Source organism: Podarcis erhardii (assembly GCF_964252035.2).
Source record: "Podarcis erhardii genome assembly, chromosome: 14".
In the NCBI taxonomy this organism is placed as follows: Eukaryota; Metazoa; Chordata; class Lepidosauria; order Squamata; family Lacertidae; genus Podarcis; species Podarcis erhardii.
The window spans coordinates 21916562-21934341 of NC_138503.1; the positions used below are offsets into that span (position 1 = coordinate 21916562).

A 17780-nucleotide genomic window follows, 5' to 3' on the forward strand; every position below is an offset into this window, starting at 1 on the left:
CACCTTGATCTAAAGAGGAAAAAGAATACTTATCAAAAAGCTTAAAGGGAGAGTGAGCATGACATTTGCCACAGACCCATGCTAAGAGCAAAGTGAGAAAGGGCAGAAGAAGGGTATACATGCCCTGAAGTGAAGCATAGCATCCTTCTGGTTCTTCAGAGTGTAGCGAAAAGGGGGTCCATGTTGGAGTTTGTGAACTAGCCAGCCATTAAAAATCAGGGGTATATGTCCTATTTTCAGCCAATGTACTCAGTCACGACTGGACCTAATGGTCAGGGGTCCCTTTACCTTTACCTTACTCTTGTAGGAAGGGGGGCTTTTGAATGAGCAATTGTCAATACATTTTATTCTTTCGTTTCATCGTTTATTTCCTACAAGTTCCTATTTTCCCCCATTTTGATTTCTTTGGTCAGTTGGTAATTGAAAGGGCATACAATGGTACCTCAGGTTACATACGCTTCAGGTTACAGACTCCGCTAACCCAGAAATAGTACCTCGGGTTAAGAACTTTGCTTCAGGATGAGAACAGAAATCGTGCTCTGGCGGCGCAGCAGCAGCAGGAGGCCCCATTAGCTAAAGTGGTGCTTCAGGTTAAGAACAGTTTCAGGTTAAGAACAGACCTCCGGAACGAATTAAGTACTAAACCCGAGGTACCACTGTAATCCTAGTGAGAAATTTCTGTTTGTTGAGTTGTAAGTTTAGATTCTATTGTCTGTGCAGGGCCCCCACAGGGGGTGTTAATTATGTTTGGTAGTAGCACAAGATTACTGTACTGATCCTTACATTAAAAGACAAGGAATTTACCAATGCATTCCAGGATGCATTTCGGATAAGAGGTAGCACCAGGATGGGGTTAGCAACGGGGGTCTGTTTTTATATCAAGTATATACAGTATGCCAACTGTACTGCTGCTGCCATCATCTACAATAATAAACCATAGGAAAAGTTCATATTGGCACCCGCATCTACATTTCTTCCTGTCTCTGTCTGGGTTAGAGGATAACCAGAAGGAGTGGAGCTTACAGCACTTGCTCAGAAAACTAAAGTGGATCTAAAAATTAGTTCAATGATTCCCGTAAGACAAGACATTGCCTGAAGGTCTATCAAGGCACCAGATAGTTGCTTGGATACATGCTCTCCAATTACTTTGTTTAAGCTGCAAGCTTTAATCAGTGGATTAAGATGGTTGGATGGTGCCTTGCATGTCGTCTTCAGGCAACTCCTACAGCCAAGCTAGTGCCAAATGTACTGCTCTGCTTTCCTTTGGACCACATCAGTGAGGTCAAGAGAGGGGTCTTGTTGTCTGGGCAGCCCAGGACCTCCATGCACAATGCCCAGGCTTGCCCGCGGGGGGGGGGGGGAGGTCACTTCAGTGCTCCTAACTCAGTGGTTTGACTACACCCCAGAGGCACCCTCCATTGTCTCTCGAGACAGACGGATACCAACAGCAAAGCAGCTAAAGCTTTAGTTATGTAAATAAGGACCACTTTAATTGGTGAGGACTAAGCAAAGGCCACTCTTTCCCCCCAAAGGTTGTTTTTTTTAATTCTGATGTGTGTATTGCTGTAATAGGAAGTTAAAAAGAAGATGCTAAAGGTGGTTTTTAACAAGTTGTTATAGGTTTTGTATATCAAGTAGTGAGATTATGAAAAGAACTTTGTCTTGAAAATGCATAGAAATCCTAGAATGATGAATTGCTTTTGTGTGTGTGTATCAGCACCCGTTCTTTGTTACTCTGCTAGCCAACTAAAATGGCTTTTCAGATTTTGAGATTACTTCCATCATGGCTTTGGAGGTGTATGTGGCCAAGTAGTTCCAAATGGGGGTGGGAGTATGAGCTGATGTTGAAAGACAAGTACAAGAATTCAAATTTCCCATGCAGTATAATTTGGCATGTCTCTTCTCTCTAATTAGAAAGTTCCACCCGTAGATGTCTTGATTAAGAAATTGGAATCAATTAATTCTTTAAAGGAGAAGCTAATGATATGTATGTATAGAACCAGTTTTGCACATTTCAGAAGACCTAGGCCTCGGGGTTCCTTTTTGTTGTTTGTGGCAGATAATCTGCTGTGTCAGGTCCTTCTTTTACCCTTCTGAACAAAGCATCAAGTTTCACTTTCCTAGAAGCTAGAAACTAGCCTAGGTTGTGGAACTCCTTGCCTGCTTGTTAGTATTAACCAAGCACCAAACGTACTTGGTTTCAAATGTCTGCTCAAGACCCTTCAGTTTTGCGCAGGCCTTTTCTAAAGTGTAGCTCAGTCCACCCATTCCAGTCTATCACCATCCCAAATGTGAAGCCTTTTATGCTGTTTTATGGATGTGTTGCATTCACTGGCTAGATACTTGTTTATAGGGCTAGATACTTGTTTATAGGGTTGTGAGATAAGTATTAACCCTTTTGGGGCTCAGTCCTGATTTGTCTCAAGCTACCTTTTAGTCCAGGGACATGGGTGGTGCTGTGGGTTAAACCACAGAGCCTAGGGCTTGCTGATCAGAACGTTGGCGGTTCAAATCCCCGTGATGGGGTGAGCTCCTGTTGCTCTGTCCCTGCTCCTGCCAACCTAGCAGTTCAAAAGCACGTCAAAGTGCAAGTAGATAAATAGGTACCGCTCCGGCGGGAAGGTAAACGGTGTTTCCGTGCGCTGCTCTGGTTTGCCAGAAGTGGCTTAGTCATGCTGGCCACATGACCCGGAAGCTGTAAGCTGGCTCCCTCGGCCAGTAAAGCGAGATGAGTGTCGCAACCCCAGAGTTGGTCACGACTGGACCTAATGGTCGGGGGTCCCTTTACCTTTACCTTACCTTTTAGTCCACCTGGTTGTAAATGTTCAACAGCTGCCCCTGGAATAGTGGTAAATATCTCTAATGAAAGGCAAATAGTGCAAAAGGGGATGCTACCATTGCACAAATTAACCCCTTTCTTCCACTTACAGTTTATTTGTTACCTGCCTGCTTATACCTCCACCGAGGCTAAAAGGCCCATATTGTCACTGAAGTGGGAGGCACAGAGAGAGCAAGAACTATGGTGGTGCATGGATGCATTTCTGGCAATTTTGTCTCCTTTCGCCAGCCAGCTTTGGCAAGATTGCCTGGGTTTGAAATGCTGTTTTATCATTTAGCCAGGCTTAGGATAATGCAGAATGAACTTAAATTAATGTTACGCCAGATTTGTTCCACAGGCTGCCAGTTGCCTACCATCACAAGGTATTTGGAGGTAATATGCAAATTCACACTATTTCTTGAAACTTTCCCTCTGCATTCCTTCTGAAACCTTTTAGTAGAGCAGTTAGTGATAAGTACCCGGTCTAGAGCATGTGCAAAAGGCACTCTTGGGAGCACTCAAAAGTGAATGTTTGGTTTGATTAAAGGGAGCTTGGCTCACAAGGATCCTTTCTTCTCCTTCTCATTTTTGCTTTTAGTTCATCTGGAGAGTATTATGTACCCACTGCTGGCATTCTTAAAGAGCCATGTGTGGTCATCTCACGCATCTGAACATCCTTGCGCATGGCTCTCTGCGCTGTTCATAGAACAAGACGACGACATGTTGGAAGCTGCGAAAACTTTATTAACAGTTCATTTAAAGTTTGAAAGGTTAGTGTCCATTTTCACTTTTCTGAAGTCATAAACCTTTTATTTATTCATTTATTTTAAAAAAATTGGGCATCACAAATAAGAAAATGATTTCATCTATATTTCAGGTAACAGTTCAGCCTGAAGCTAACTTCAGGGAGTAGGAGTAAGAGGTAGAAATGGGTTTAAGAAGGATGCCATGTAAAAATGAATGTATTACCAAGAAAGTTATTTTTGTTTCAATCAATCCTGGTGGTTGGCAAGACAGAAAGTTTCAATGTACGGCAAAAAGATATTTCTAAATATATCTGGCAAGGGAAAAAACTGAAAAGATAAAATATTGATAAATGTGAAAAAGAGAGAAGGTTTTCCCCTGCCATATATGAGATTATATTATGAAGCATCTTGTGTATGCTGGTTGAATGAATGGTTGACATTGGAAAAATCTGCATATTTTAGATTTAGAAGGTTTTTGGTTGGCACACTTATTTGTGGTATGAAAAGGTGAAATTACATAAAGGATTTACAAACCATATAATTAGGAGAAATTTGTATATACGGGATAAATATAAAAATCTATTGGAGGAAAAAACACCACTTTGGCTTTCACCATTGGAAACCATAGGAGTAAAGAAAAAGATTATGACGGAAGGGTGGGCAACTTATAGAAATTTATTAAGAGAGGATGGAGGAGAATTTAAATTAAATGAATTTAAGGATTTATCAGGAATGTTAACAACATGGATACAATGTCATTTGAATGAAGTATTTAAGAAATATATTGTCAGGTGCTGGTGTGGTTGCTTGAGAGCAAACAGGCAAGACTCCAACATGTCTTTTCCAGGCTTTATTATCTGTACAAACTATTTACAGTGCGGAGCATCACAAGTCCAGGTCTGCTCAGTCGCTAGCAGAATCTGGGAGTGGGCGGTCCTTATACCTTCCCCAGCATAACAGTTGTGTGACCCTCATCCTTCTCCTCCCCTCTCTGTGCGCAAACCTACTGCGTAAAGTGGGCGTTGGCAAAGGGGGACTTGCCTCCCCTCCGCTTTGCTCAGGCTTAGTGTTGAGGCTCTCCCTAGCATCTTCTGATCCCTGCGCCCCCTCCCCACTGGAGGCGGGGCTTCCCTCCTTGCCCAAGGAAGAACTGCTTCACAGGATCTTCGGAGGCTCCCTGTAACACAACTGCCCTTCCACCTCTCGCCTCTGAGCTGATGGCAGTTCCCTGACAGATATGAAACGATTTGGAGAACAATTATCACAATTGGAAAGACACCTGTTGGAACGTAATGCTAAAGTGCTGTCTAAAATGTATAAGATATTATTGGAATGGGAGACAAAGGATGAGCAAGTAAAATCATCAATGATACATTGGGTAATATATTTTTGTTATAATACAGATATGGAAGCATGGGAACAATTGTGGAATACGGGCATAAAATTTACAATACGTTATGCTTTAAGAGAAAATTATATGGAAATGTTATATAGATGGTATCTAACACCTAATAGATTGGAGAAAATGTATAAATCAAAATCGAATTAAGTGGTGGAAATGCAAAGAGAAAGAAGGTATTTTTTTATCACATATGGTGGTTTGTAGTAAAGTAAAAGCTTACAGGGAAATGATATATAATGAGTTAAAAAAAGATGTTTAAGATAACATTTGTAAAAAAACAAACAACCCAGAAGCTTTTATCTTGGGAATTAGAGGTGCAGAACTATCCAAACAATATAGAAATTTAAGTTTCACAACACCAAATCAAGGAGTATCATGTCCTTTGGGCTTGTGGGGGTGGCTGAGGTTTTTTTTAAAAGAAACAGCAACAGGTGTCTCTGCTGCAGAATTGCAATTGTTGCATTATATATTGGATTCCTGGTTTTATATTTTGATGTGCTGTATTCTAATGAAATAATCATGTAGTGTTTTAGTAAGCAGGAACCTTTGTTTTGAAAGCTGGGCTGTAAGTATAATGAATAAATGCAGACTGTAGCATTGATTAATTTAAGCCTTTTGATCAGGTAAAAAAAGATTTAATCAGTCTTTAATGCAGCTGCTTACAAAGCCATGTGTGGTGGGCATCATCTTTAAAAAGCCATTTCCCTTTCTCTAGCATATGAGGGAATACCATTTATAAGATGTGTGCCCACTCTAATGCATACATGTATCGCCTTCAAGAAACCTCACCTTTAGGCAAATATAATAACCTAGCACTTCCATAGTTAGATAACAGCACAACCCTATGTATGTCTACTGAGAACTAACCCCCACTGACTCCAGTGGCTTACTCCCAGGTAAGTGAGTAGAGGATTGCACCCTTGTAATTGGGTGACAACTGTACTTTCAGAAAATGCTATGTTTTAGTACCTGACTTTTGAGAGTTTCAAGTTGGAAAACCTTCTCTAGGTATTTCATCACATTCATATCTACTATGCATGTTGTTTTTCCATACTGATTTGCTTAGTATTCATTGTAATAAATCATTCTAATAAGTTCAGCATTTTTTTGTTTATTTTAAACCATAAGAATTGCTTTGCTGGATAAGGCAAAGGATTCACCTAGGCAAGCATTTTTACTCAAATAGCACACAGTCTGATATCTTTGGGAAGCTCACAACATGGTGTAATGCACTGTCCTCATGAGTCCAGATCACTGACCACAAACCAGGATGCATCATCATCATCATAAAATTTTATTATTCATACCCTGCCCATCTGGCTGGGTTTCCCCAGCCACTCTGGGCGGCTCCCAACAGAACACTAAAAACAGAATAAAACTTCAAACTTTAAAAACTTCCCTAAACAGGACTGCCTTCAGATGTCTTCTAAACGCCAGATAGTTGTTTTTTTCCTTGACATCTGATGGGAGGGCATTCCACAGGGCGGGTGCCACTGTCGAGAAAGCCCTCTGCCTAGTTCCCTGTAACCTCACTTCTCGCAGCATGTATTGGTTTCATAGCCTGCTTTGTAGTAGGATATTAAGCCACAGTTTCCTGGTTTAGATATAATTGGAAACTATGGTTTGACAAGCCCTGGAAATGTTGAGGGAGGATGATGTGCATGGGCAGCATACATTACACCGAACTATGCCGTATTAGACCAAGCTCATTATGTTTGGACCAGGCTATGGTAAATAACAGAACTTTGCTAAAATGTTCACTGATTCAAAAGCAATGGATTGCTTACTCTACAACTGTTAACTTTCTAGGTTCTGGCACAAAGCTGGTCTTTCCTTATATCACTCTGATGATGGAACCTGGGCTGCTTTTACACATCAGAATGGCTGCAATCCCCATTGCATCTTCTTATTTCTGCTGAAAAGTATTTCATTTGATGCCACAGTTCTACTTGATTTCTTGATTTCATCTGAAACCTGCTTCTTGGAATATTTTGTAAGATACTTAAAGCTTCTTGTACAAGACTGGGACCATTTTGTCAAGATTTCTAAATACTTCAAGACCACCTCTAATGGAGAGTTCAGTTTTTCTATGGTGAACTTGCCCTGCCGAGAAAAAAGTGCCTACCGGCTAGACTCAAATTTGCAGGATGCTTCGTATGATCCCCCATCCGGTACTGAGATCCTTTCAACCTCTTTCCCAAATTTTTCTGCACTGTGGCATACTGACAGTCAAGCTGTAAAACCCAGCAAGTCTAACCTTTTGCAAGAGTCTGATAATACATCTTTGGTGGGAGCCCTTCAAAGGCTGGTGGATTATGAAAGCTCAGAAGATTCGGAGGTGGAATGGATAGAAGAGGAGAGTTTGGCAGACATGAGGCAGACACCTTTAGATCGAGCTTGTGCAGAAGTCACTGGCCTTATGAATTTGGATGGCCAGACAGAACGATGTGTGTTGCCTCAGGAGACTTTGGATACTTCCTCACCTTTTCACTCCACAATTTTGCTAAATAAACTTGGATCAGAAGAAGGGGTGCTTCAAAAATCAGTGAAGTGTTTTCAACAAGTGCAAGAGTCGGTTTCTAGACTACACAGAAGGAATCTCTTTCCGTACAATCCAAGTCCACTCCTGAAGCTCTTGACTTCTGTTGACACTATTAGTAGCGAGCACAGATCTGCTTCAAAGAAGTTCAAAGTCTAAGGATCTGCAGTGCCCATCCCCCGCCTTCTCCCACTTAATAGTTTTCAAATGAGTTTTTCCCGAAGCTTAAAGTTTACCAGAACCTATGGTCAGAGGCACGTTCTTTGGGATTTGTCTATGGGTCATTAAAAGCTGGTCCAACTGGATGAGAAACACGGACTCTTTATAATGACTAATCCATTGATGTGTTTAAGTGTGGAAGTGTTTGACTGGAGGATATGGTCTTGCCTGTGGGTATGTATAATTCAGCCACTGGGGTGACTTTTTAAAAAGAAAATAAAACCCTGAATTTTATTTTTGGTCTCCTTGATATTCCATCCCAAAGGAAAGGCATAACCTGACTCAACAGGAATAGCTGTCAATTTTAAGAGATTGTAGGGCAGCTGTGTGCTCCATCTCTGGACAGGCATGTACAGTGTCTAAAATAATTAAACAGAATCAAAGTTATCGTAATAGTTTTATCCAGTACTGCTGTTCTGCTTATGCAACAGACTTCCTCCTGCACATTGGAACTTCTCCTTCACCTCGCCCCTTGCTGCACCCTCGAAATCTGCTCCAAAAGGTTGAGGGACCAGCCTGAACAAATTTTGGAGGTGCACAAGGAACTCCTGTTGCTCAATATTTGATGCAACTCAAGAATTTCAGTCTTTTAAAAAGGTTATGAAATGAAAGGCATGGGCAAAAGAGATAAAAGTACACTTACTTGTGACTGCTGCAGAAAATCTGGATCCTGGGAGTATTCTGCCTCTAATAGTCTTTTATAACTTATTACCCCACTTCAAACTGAACACAGTCCACTTACCATATATGATGGCTTAGCAGGGAATCAACGAGCCTTCTCTTTTTCACCATGCAGGCAGCAAAAACAAGCACCTGAAACATCACAGCACTTCTCTGGGGACTGTGTTCTGCTTGGTGGGTAACCACAGGTCTGCAAATGTTGTTCTTCATTTACCTGCTGCATCTGATATATAAGAACAACTCGCTTGATACATATCAGGCCTGTAAAAATTGTGATTCTCAAAGCCAAATGTTGTCCATCCGTCATGATGTTGACATAGGTCCTCGTTCAAATGTTATACATGCATGCAAAATGCCCAGAGTCGTGCAGTCCATAGGGACATGTCCGTTACACACCAATTTCAGGAGGAAATGCCAAAAAAACATAGAGTTCAGTTGCATGTTTGAAACTTACTGAGTTTCTTACAAAACAATGGGCAACTTAGTATATACAGAGGTAAATCTCTGCAAAGATTCCACAGGAAAAGCCTGGACCAACAGGTTTACTTGGAGCAAGGAAGAGAGAGAAACAGGTAAGAGGCAAGGAGAATTACTGGGAGGGGAGCAGCACGAGGGGTGCAGTAGGCTGCAGTGAAGACCTAAATGCGATGGGATGGACTCTGAATGTAGTTGGGAAGCAGAACTCATTTTTTCAACTGTCACCTGGGAGCAGTGTTGTATTAGATTGTCCCAGTGGGAGATATAGGAAGCAGAACTTACTCCATCAGCTCTGCTGTAACAGACCAGGTCCCTTGAGCACCTCCTACCCCTGAACTGGGCCAGCTGGTCTTTGAGAACAACTGTTTAAGAACTGGCTTGAATTTGATTCTCTCTTCCCCACTTCTCCCCTCTCTGACCCTTTCCCCTTAGGTTGTAAGCCTGTAGGCAGGGATTGCCTTGTTCTAAATGACTGTATGTAAGCCACCCTGGGAGCATTTTTGTTGGAGGAGAAGGTACAGATTCTGCGAACAAATAATAGTAATAATAAATTATGCCAGTTGAGAAAAAAGAGAGAGAAATGGAAAGTTTTAAATGACCTGCTTCAAAGAGAAAATCACACATCTCAAACTGCAAAATAGTGTGGTTTGGAAAGAATGTATTTCCCATACCAGAAATGTTTCTTCCTGGAAAGGAGATATAAGGAGGGCAAGGAGTTATCTACATAATAAATTGCGCCATTATTTCTCATTTGAAAGCATTTTGTCACTGCACAATGTATTTTTGTAATGTGCCTGGTGGAAAAATAGCAGGAGATAACATTTCTTTGTGATAACATCTTTGATTACCTTCAGCCACTCTGCATTGGCACGTTGTACAGACTTAAGCACCATGCTTTGCTTAGGTACAAATTGGGAAATCTTTTTGCGTGTCAGTGATGTAAGCAGGGAGTGTATGGGAAGCTACTGCACATGAATATCTTGTTTTTCAGGTGAAATTGATACTGAATGCAATTTCCAGTTTTTTTTTTTTTTTTTTTTTTTTTTAATATTTATTTATACAACAAGAAAAAACAAGAAAACACACACACAAAAAACCCCCCCCACAAGTATCAAATTACACACAAATTACAAAAATAACCATAGACGCGTAATTTTCTTGACAAACAATAAAACATCTATTGGTCTTAACACTAAAGACCCAACTTCCCGTCTATTCCATATTTCAAGTTCAAATTACTTATTGCCAATACACATTTTTTTTCATAATTAAACTTATTCTCAATAAATCTAATTTCTTCTCTCTACCTAGCAACTATTACTGAAGTTCCTCGAATGCTGCAACAGAATTTAAACTACTATATTTGTTTTTCAGATATTCTTTGAAAACCTCCCATTTAGAAACAAATTCCTGTTTGGATTTATTCTTTATTTTTTCTGATAAACCATCTAATTCGGCATATTCTGTCAGCTTTTGGATCCAATCTTGTATAGAGGGGATTTCATTACTCTTCCATTTTGCTGCGATCAAAACTCTTGCTGCCGCCGTCGCATATAAAAAGATACCCTTCCTCTTTTGTGGAATATCCAAATCTGTTATTCCCAGGAGGTAGGCCTCTGGTTTTTTATTGAATGAGATCTTTAGAATTTTTTGCAGTTCTGCGTGTATACTCTCCCAGAATACCTGTATTTTCCTACATGTCCACCACATATGGTAGAATGTTCCTGAGTCTCCGCATCTCCAACAATTGCTTGACACATTTTTATACATTTTTGAGAGTTTCCATGGTGTTAGATACCATCGATGTTGCATTTTTTGAAAGTTCTCTCTAATCGTGTAACAATTTGTGAATTTCCAGTTGATCTTCCATAAATTTTCCCATTGGGCCATGGTTATTGAATGGCCAAAATCCTGAGACCACCTCACCATTGCCACTGTTACCTCCTCCTCCTTGACTGTCCAGTCAAGGAGGAGTCGGTAAGTTTTGGAAAGAGTTTTTCTTTTAGAATTTACAAGATCAGATTCGAATCGGGAAGTTTCTACTGAGAACCCCTTTTGTTTGTCAGATTTAAATTTTTCAAATAACTGATGGTATTGGAACCAGTCTGAAATGTGTTCTCTTATTTCCTCAAATTTTTTTAATTTTATTTGGTTATCTTCATTTTTTAGAAGTATTTTATATGTTGGCCAGCTTTCCTGAGTATTTTTCCGTTTTACTGCTATGGCTTCTACTGGAGAAGTCCACCACGGGACTTTAGGCTCCATCAGGTTTTTATATTTTTCCCATACAGCAAAGAGTGACTTTCTTATTATATGGTTGGTAAAATTTTTATGGATTTTCGCTTTTCCATATATTAGGTAGGCGTGCCATCCCCAACGGTTGTCAAAACCTTCCAGGTCCAGGAGGTCCGGATCCTGCAACGTGCACCAATCTTTTAACCAGGTGAAACAGGCTGCCTCATAATAAAGTTTTAGGTCGGGTAGGGAAAAGCCTCCTCTCTCTTTTATGTCTATTAAGATCAGGTGTTTAATCCTGGGTTTCTTCCCTTCCCACAAAAATTTGGAAATTTCTCTTTGCCATATCTTGAGACAACCTGCTTCACCAAGTATCGGAATCATTTGAAATAAAAAGATTAATTTTGGAAGCACATTCATCTTTATAATGGAAATCCTACCGAGAAATGTTAATTTTAGTTTACTCCAGGTTACCAAGTTTTTTCTAATCTCTAGCCAAGTTTTGGTGTAATTGTCCTGAAATAAGTTTATGTTCTTAGGGGTGATCCAAATACCCAAGTATTTCGCTTTGGAAGAGATTTTCAAGCCCAATATTTTTTCTAAGTCGTAGTCTTAGGGCGTAGTCTTTGCTCACGGTCAGATGCGTCTCTCCCACTCTGCCAAGGTCGGGAGGTACGCGTTCGTTAGTGGAGCTAGAAGGGGGAGCTAAAGCTAAGCTGACCCCGAAGCCTTGGAAGGAGATTCCAGGGTGATATGGCGTTGCTGCAGCACGAAGAAGAGGACCCCCAGACCATTTTCAAGCTCCTAAAAGCTGAGCAAGAAGGGGGAGAAGGGGGAGAACTTCTTCGGTGCTAGTTCCTGCAACCCTCCGCTGACGAGAAGCTCGAGCCCGTGGGTATGTCTGTGGCTACACTTCTAACAAACTGAAGCAAACCTAAACGATTAGCCTATTTTACCTACTGAACTTGCTAATTTACGACTAAAACAAAGTGTTTGATCTTAAAACAAAGTGTTTGAACTTAAATGGCTTTTCGCAACTGACCAAGATTTACCTACAAGCTATATCAGACTGGTTTTTTTCAAAAAAGACGTCTATTCCATTAATACCTAAGACGTTTTAGCCATTTTTTTCTGCTGGAGTTATGAACATAAAGATTACCTGTGGCTTCATTAGTGTTGCGACAGAAACAAACCAAGAAGTCATGAAGAAGAAATAATAAAAAAGACCTCTCCCAAGTGGTGAAATATATAAAGGGGTCTCCAGACTCTTCAGTATAAAATTAACTGTTGTTCACAAGTTAGTTTTCAACTGTCTGTTCACGCTGGCAAAAGGAATACAAGGGGCCAGAGACTCCCAGAGAACGATGGGGAGTGTGTGAGAGAGTGATTGATTACAAAGTTATAAAACTGTCACAAGACTGATAAACATCGCCTCTCCTCTCCCAAGAAGTGTGGCTATTCTCCTTTTCTGGGGATTTCTGTTTGTCTTCGGCTGCGGACTGCTACGGAGTATAAATCAACTTAATAACAGCTAAGAGTACTTCTGCTGACTCATGTGCTCCGACATTTTCTTAGACCGACATTTTCCTGGTTTGAGGAACGGAAACGAACTGTATTAGACTGACATAGAAAGAGAACGGGGTCGAAAATCGCAGAGAGGGAGTGACTCAAACAGCGACATCAGCTGGTGAAATAAAACTTTGCCCTCTTTTGAAAAAGACGTTCCTCTAATAAGACTTATAAGAGCAATTACAGGGATCTTTGCAAGATCTGCAACTATTGAAGATCCCAAAACGCTGCATCATAATCTGCTGAAAGAGACAAGGTCTCATAAATTCTTATAGACCCTATACCCCATTACTGGAATAGCATTCCTGTTACCTCTGGAAAAGTAACGTCTGGAGAGAACATAATAGCACATAACATTATTGCATTGTACATTATTAATTCAAAATACTCCCCAGCTCTTTTCTTATTATTTAAATATACTTTTCGTATTTTCTTCCCCCTCTTTATTTCTTTACAAATTATAAATTGCATTATTATTTTTGTTTCTCTCCTTTGTATTTCTTTTGTGTTTTTGTTTTGTTTTGTTTCTCTGTTTGTTTCATTTTTGTTGTTTTTCTGGTCGTTTTTGTGTGGTTTTCAACTTGTGTCGTTTTGTCTTGTTTTGTTTTTTGTTTCTGTTTTTTTCTGTTTTTTGTTTCTGTTTTTTTTTCTGTTTTTGTTTGCCTAGCCTTTTGCTATCTAATGGTAGCTAACGCAGCTGATATTAGCATCAGATGTCATTAGCTTTGTTGCAAGGTGCAGACTAACTGAACCGCTAACCTGTTTAAAGAATTATACATTTGATCTATTACCCTGAAGGATTAAGTAAATGCAAGGATTGCAATCACTTATATTTATTTGATCTGATGAATTTGTGATATTGCTGTATTGATATTTGGCTGTAACTAATTAGATAATTGTTCATAATCAATTTAAAATATATTTAGTGAAACTGGGAATATATAAAAAAAATAGTGGATACATAGGCCAGAGATCACGATCAGACTGGTAAAATTGTCGTAATTGTATTAAGAAAGATCGAACTTAATTGACATTCATTAATTAATATTGACACGATTGTATCAAGAAAGATTGAACTTAATTGATATCCAATCTGTAAGACAGAAGGGAAGAGAACAAATTACCTAGTGAGCTAATTGAATTTCTTAGTGATGTATGGTAAAAAAACAACTGTGTCAGGTTCTGCGGCAGTATCAGCCTCACAAATCAGGAGAACTTCTGTAATTGACATGGATCAACCATTAGATATGAGAGAATTAATTTTAAGTTTGAAGAAAGATATCCAAGATTTAAAAAATAATGTAAATGAAAAGGCAAAAGCAACAGAAGAAAAACTTATTTCAATGGGAGCCAAAATAGATGAAAATGTGAAAATAGCAGCTGAGTTATCAACTCAGGTCAACAATTTAGTACAAAAAAATTCAGAACTGACGAAAATAGTGCTAGACCTTAAAGGTAAAACACAGAACCTAGAGGAAGCTCAGAAAAAATTACAAAATGAAAATAGAGAGTTGAAAAAGGAATGCGATAAGATAAGGAAAGAAACAGCAGATCTGAAAGCACAGCAGGATTCAACTTTGGACTCTATTGCGATGTTGCAAATGCAGAGAAGGGAGAATACCCTAAGATTCAGAGGACTAACGGAGGACGCAGAGGAAGCAACTGAGAAAAAAATCTCAAAAGAGCTAGCAGCTTGGTTAGACCTAGAAGAAGCAGAAGTAGCACAAAAAATAGAAAAAGCATTCAGAGTCAAATCTAATGTAGCAAAAGTAAACAACTGGCCGGCTGATTGTTTAGTCTCTTTTAACTCTATGGATTTCAGAAACAGAATTTTACAAGCTAGTAACAAGAAGAAATTTCAATCAGAAGGAAATGATATTATCGTCCACAAGATTATTCCAAATCGGTTGATAAAAAAGAGAGAAGCTTATAGACCTCTGGCCGAGGCATTAAAGGCAAAGGCAGTGGACTATAGGTGGGAGTACCCGGAAGGCATCTCTTTTTTCTTCAAAGGGAAACGTAGAAAGTGCCTGTCGGCATTAGATGCAGACAAGTTCTGGAGAAAGTACCGAAAAGACCTCGGAGGAAAACGGCAATTGTTGGGAGAATCAGAGGATATTGAACAAACAGTTGAGAGTTAGGAGACAGATCTAAGAAGGGAATTTATTAAATTATACTGAGGCCTTGAATGTGTAATTTTATTATTATTTTTTTAAACCTGTTGACATATCATAAGAAATAAAGTATGGATTATAAATTTATTACTTGGAATGTAAATGGATTAAATGAAAAATCAAAAAGGAACAAGGTGGAACATATTCTGGTTAAGCAAAAATATGATCTAATCTGTCTGCAAGAAACTCATGTAGCGGAAAAACATAAAAGAGTATTAATAAATAAGAGATTGGGGCTTGAGTTTATTGCATCAAGTAAAGAAAAAAAGAGAGGGGTGGTAATTTATGTAAAACCTCAGCTGGAGCCAAAACTGCTTTATAATGATGAAAAAGGCCGAACAGTGATTATAGAGGTTAAGATCAATAATGAAAAAGTGATAGTTATTGGAATCTATGCACCAAATGAAAGAAAATCCGAATTCTATCAATTCCTGGAAGAAAAAGTCATAGAATATATAGGGGAAAAAATTATATTATTAGGAGATTTTAATGGAGTAGTCAATCCAAACATGGACAGGACAATAAAGAAGAAAGAAAAGAGGCAGAACAAACTCCCAACTACATTTTTCCAACTAATAGAACTCCTGAATTTGTTCGACGCTTGGAGGTTTAAGAACCCAACAGAGAAAGAATTTACACATTACTCAGAGCCACATAAATCGGCGGGACGAATCGACGCGATCTGGACAACAAAGGATTTATTAAATAATATTACAAAAGCAGAAATCCACCCAAGGACAATTTCTGACCACAGCGCGGTCTGGGTTAACTTTAAAGGAAAAGAAGAAAAGGTTAAAAGGTGGCAACTTAATGAGAGTATGTTAAACGATGAAAAAATTGTACAGAAGGCCAAGCAAATCTTAGAAGAATATTTTAAGTTTAATTTAAATCAAGGAGTAGATCTAGAGACGGTTTGGGACGCGGGTAAAGCCGTCATAAGAGGCTTCTTTATACAACAAAACGCATTCCAAAGGAAAATAAAGGAGAAGAAGAAAATGGAGATCTGGGAGGAAATTAGAAAAAAGGAAAGGATCCTTTTCCAAAAACCAGATGATGAACCAATTAAGCAAAGTATAAAAATCTTACAGACGCAATTCTCCATGATAATAAATGAAGAGATAGAATGGAAGATAAAATGGTTGAGACATAGAAACTTTGAGTTTGCAAATAAACCTGGTAAACTTCTGGCCTGGCAATTAAAGAAGAAAAAAGAAGATAGAATTATCAATAAAATTAAAATTGAAGACAAATGGATTCAAGAACCTAAGGAAATTAGTAAAAACTTTGCTAGTTTTTTCGGAAAACTATATAATGAAGGTCCAGAGATTCTGGAAAAAATAATTGATTATCTGGGCAAAAATAAACTACCAATAATACCTAAGGAAAAAACTGAAATCTTGAACTCACCAATAACAGCTATGGAGGTGCAACAAGCTATACAGAGATCAAAATTAGGAAAGACACCGGGCCCAGATGGTCTTCCAGCTAATTACTATAAAAAGTTAGAACAAGCATTATTTCTTCCCATGAAAGACCTAATGAATAATATTCTGGCAAATGGAAAACTTCCGAAAACCTGGAAGGACAGCTTTATTACTCTTATCCATAAACAAGGAACAGAAGCCTCAAACATGGCCAATTACAGACCCATTGCACTGCTAAATAATGATTACAAGATATTTGCAGACATTCTTGCAAATAGATTAAAAATGGTGCTGAAAGAGATAATTCATAAAGATCAAACCGGATTTCTTCCCGGACGATTTATGCAATCCAATATTAGATGTGTGATTAATGTATTAGAATATTTGGATATTAAAATTGATAAACCAGCAGCTATTATGTTGGTAGACGCTGAAAAAGCTTTTGATAATGTGTCCTGGAAGTTTATGAAAAAATTAATGGAAGAAATCGGACTGGGAGAAAATATTTGTAAAGGAATAAATGCCATCTACTCAGAACAATATGCAAAATTGATCATCAACGGAAGAATTACTGAGGAATGCAAAATAAACAAGGGAACCAGACAAGGCTGCCCACTGTCTCCACTGATATTTATCTTGGTGATGGAAGTATTGAACAATCAGATAAGAAGGGATCAGCTTGTTAAAGGCATCACTCTGGGAAACAAAACATATAAAATTAAAGCTTTCGCGGACGATCTACTCGTTATGACTGAAAACCCTAAAGAAAGTCTGAAAAGAGTGTTGGAAATGATTAAAGAATTTGGAGAAGTGGCAGGCTTTAAGCTGAATATTACAAAAACAAAAATGCTTGTCAAAAATGTAACCGCAGAAGCAATTTCCAGTTTTAAGCATGGCAATAGGATTTTTCCATTGTAATAGCTGAGAATTGCTGCTGTTTTAAGAAGGCACTATAGCTTGCTCTTAAGCGTATTACAAATAATTAGAACAATGAGATGCAGTAGAGGGAATATTAGATTTAAAGGTGGAATCCCAGCTGAACCTATGAACTATGCTCTCTCAAAGTTTCTCTCCCTTTTTGTGAAAAGGGAATCATCCATCTCCCATCATGTTTATGAGGATGGTTGAGACCAAGATTGTGAAAAAAACAAATCTGGAAATGTAAACATAAGTATAAAGTAGAACAGAACACTTAAAAAGAAAGCATTGTGAAACCCCTCTTAATTATAATGTTAGTTCATATTATAAAGTTTTTGTAATTTTACAGTTATTCGTATTTAGGCCTGAAATCCAGTTTTGGATTGAGGGTGGTTTATACATTTTTATACTAAATGCAGCACCGAAACCTCATTACTGAAGAGCAGCAAAGGGACAGTAGAGCAGAAAACATTAGATAAGAGAGTGAGAAGTCAGATCACCCATGAGAATGGAAGGGTTTGGGAAGAGAAAGCCCTCTCCTGCTTGTCTCTCTTCCACCGCAGCTGTCCAGCCCCTTT

At 38.8% G+C, this 17780-nt stretch overlaps 1 protein-coding gene across 3 annotated transcripts in view; it reads left to right on the forward strand.

The window, feature by feature from the left end:
- Nucleotides 1-17780, forward strand: part of LOC309328664 (ceramide synthase 3-like) — a 92098-nt gene that overhangs the window by 9524 nt on the left and 64794 nt on the right. For 2 of the 3 annotated variants that reach the window (XM_081838852.1, XM_081838853.1), the window contains one exon: nt 3417-3588. In XM_081838852.1, coding sequence (XP_081694978.1) covers nt 3417-3588 — 172 coding nt within the window. Of the gene's footprint in view, nt 1-3416; nt 3589-6775; nt 7959-17780 lie in introns of those variants that run through there. The other variant, XM_081838854.1, reaches the window with a different exon arrangement.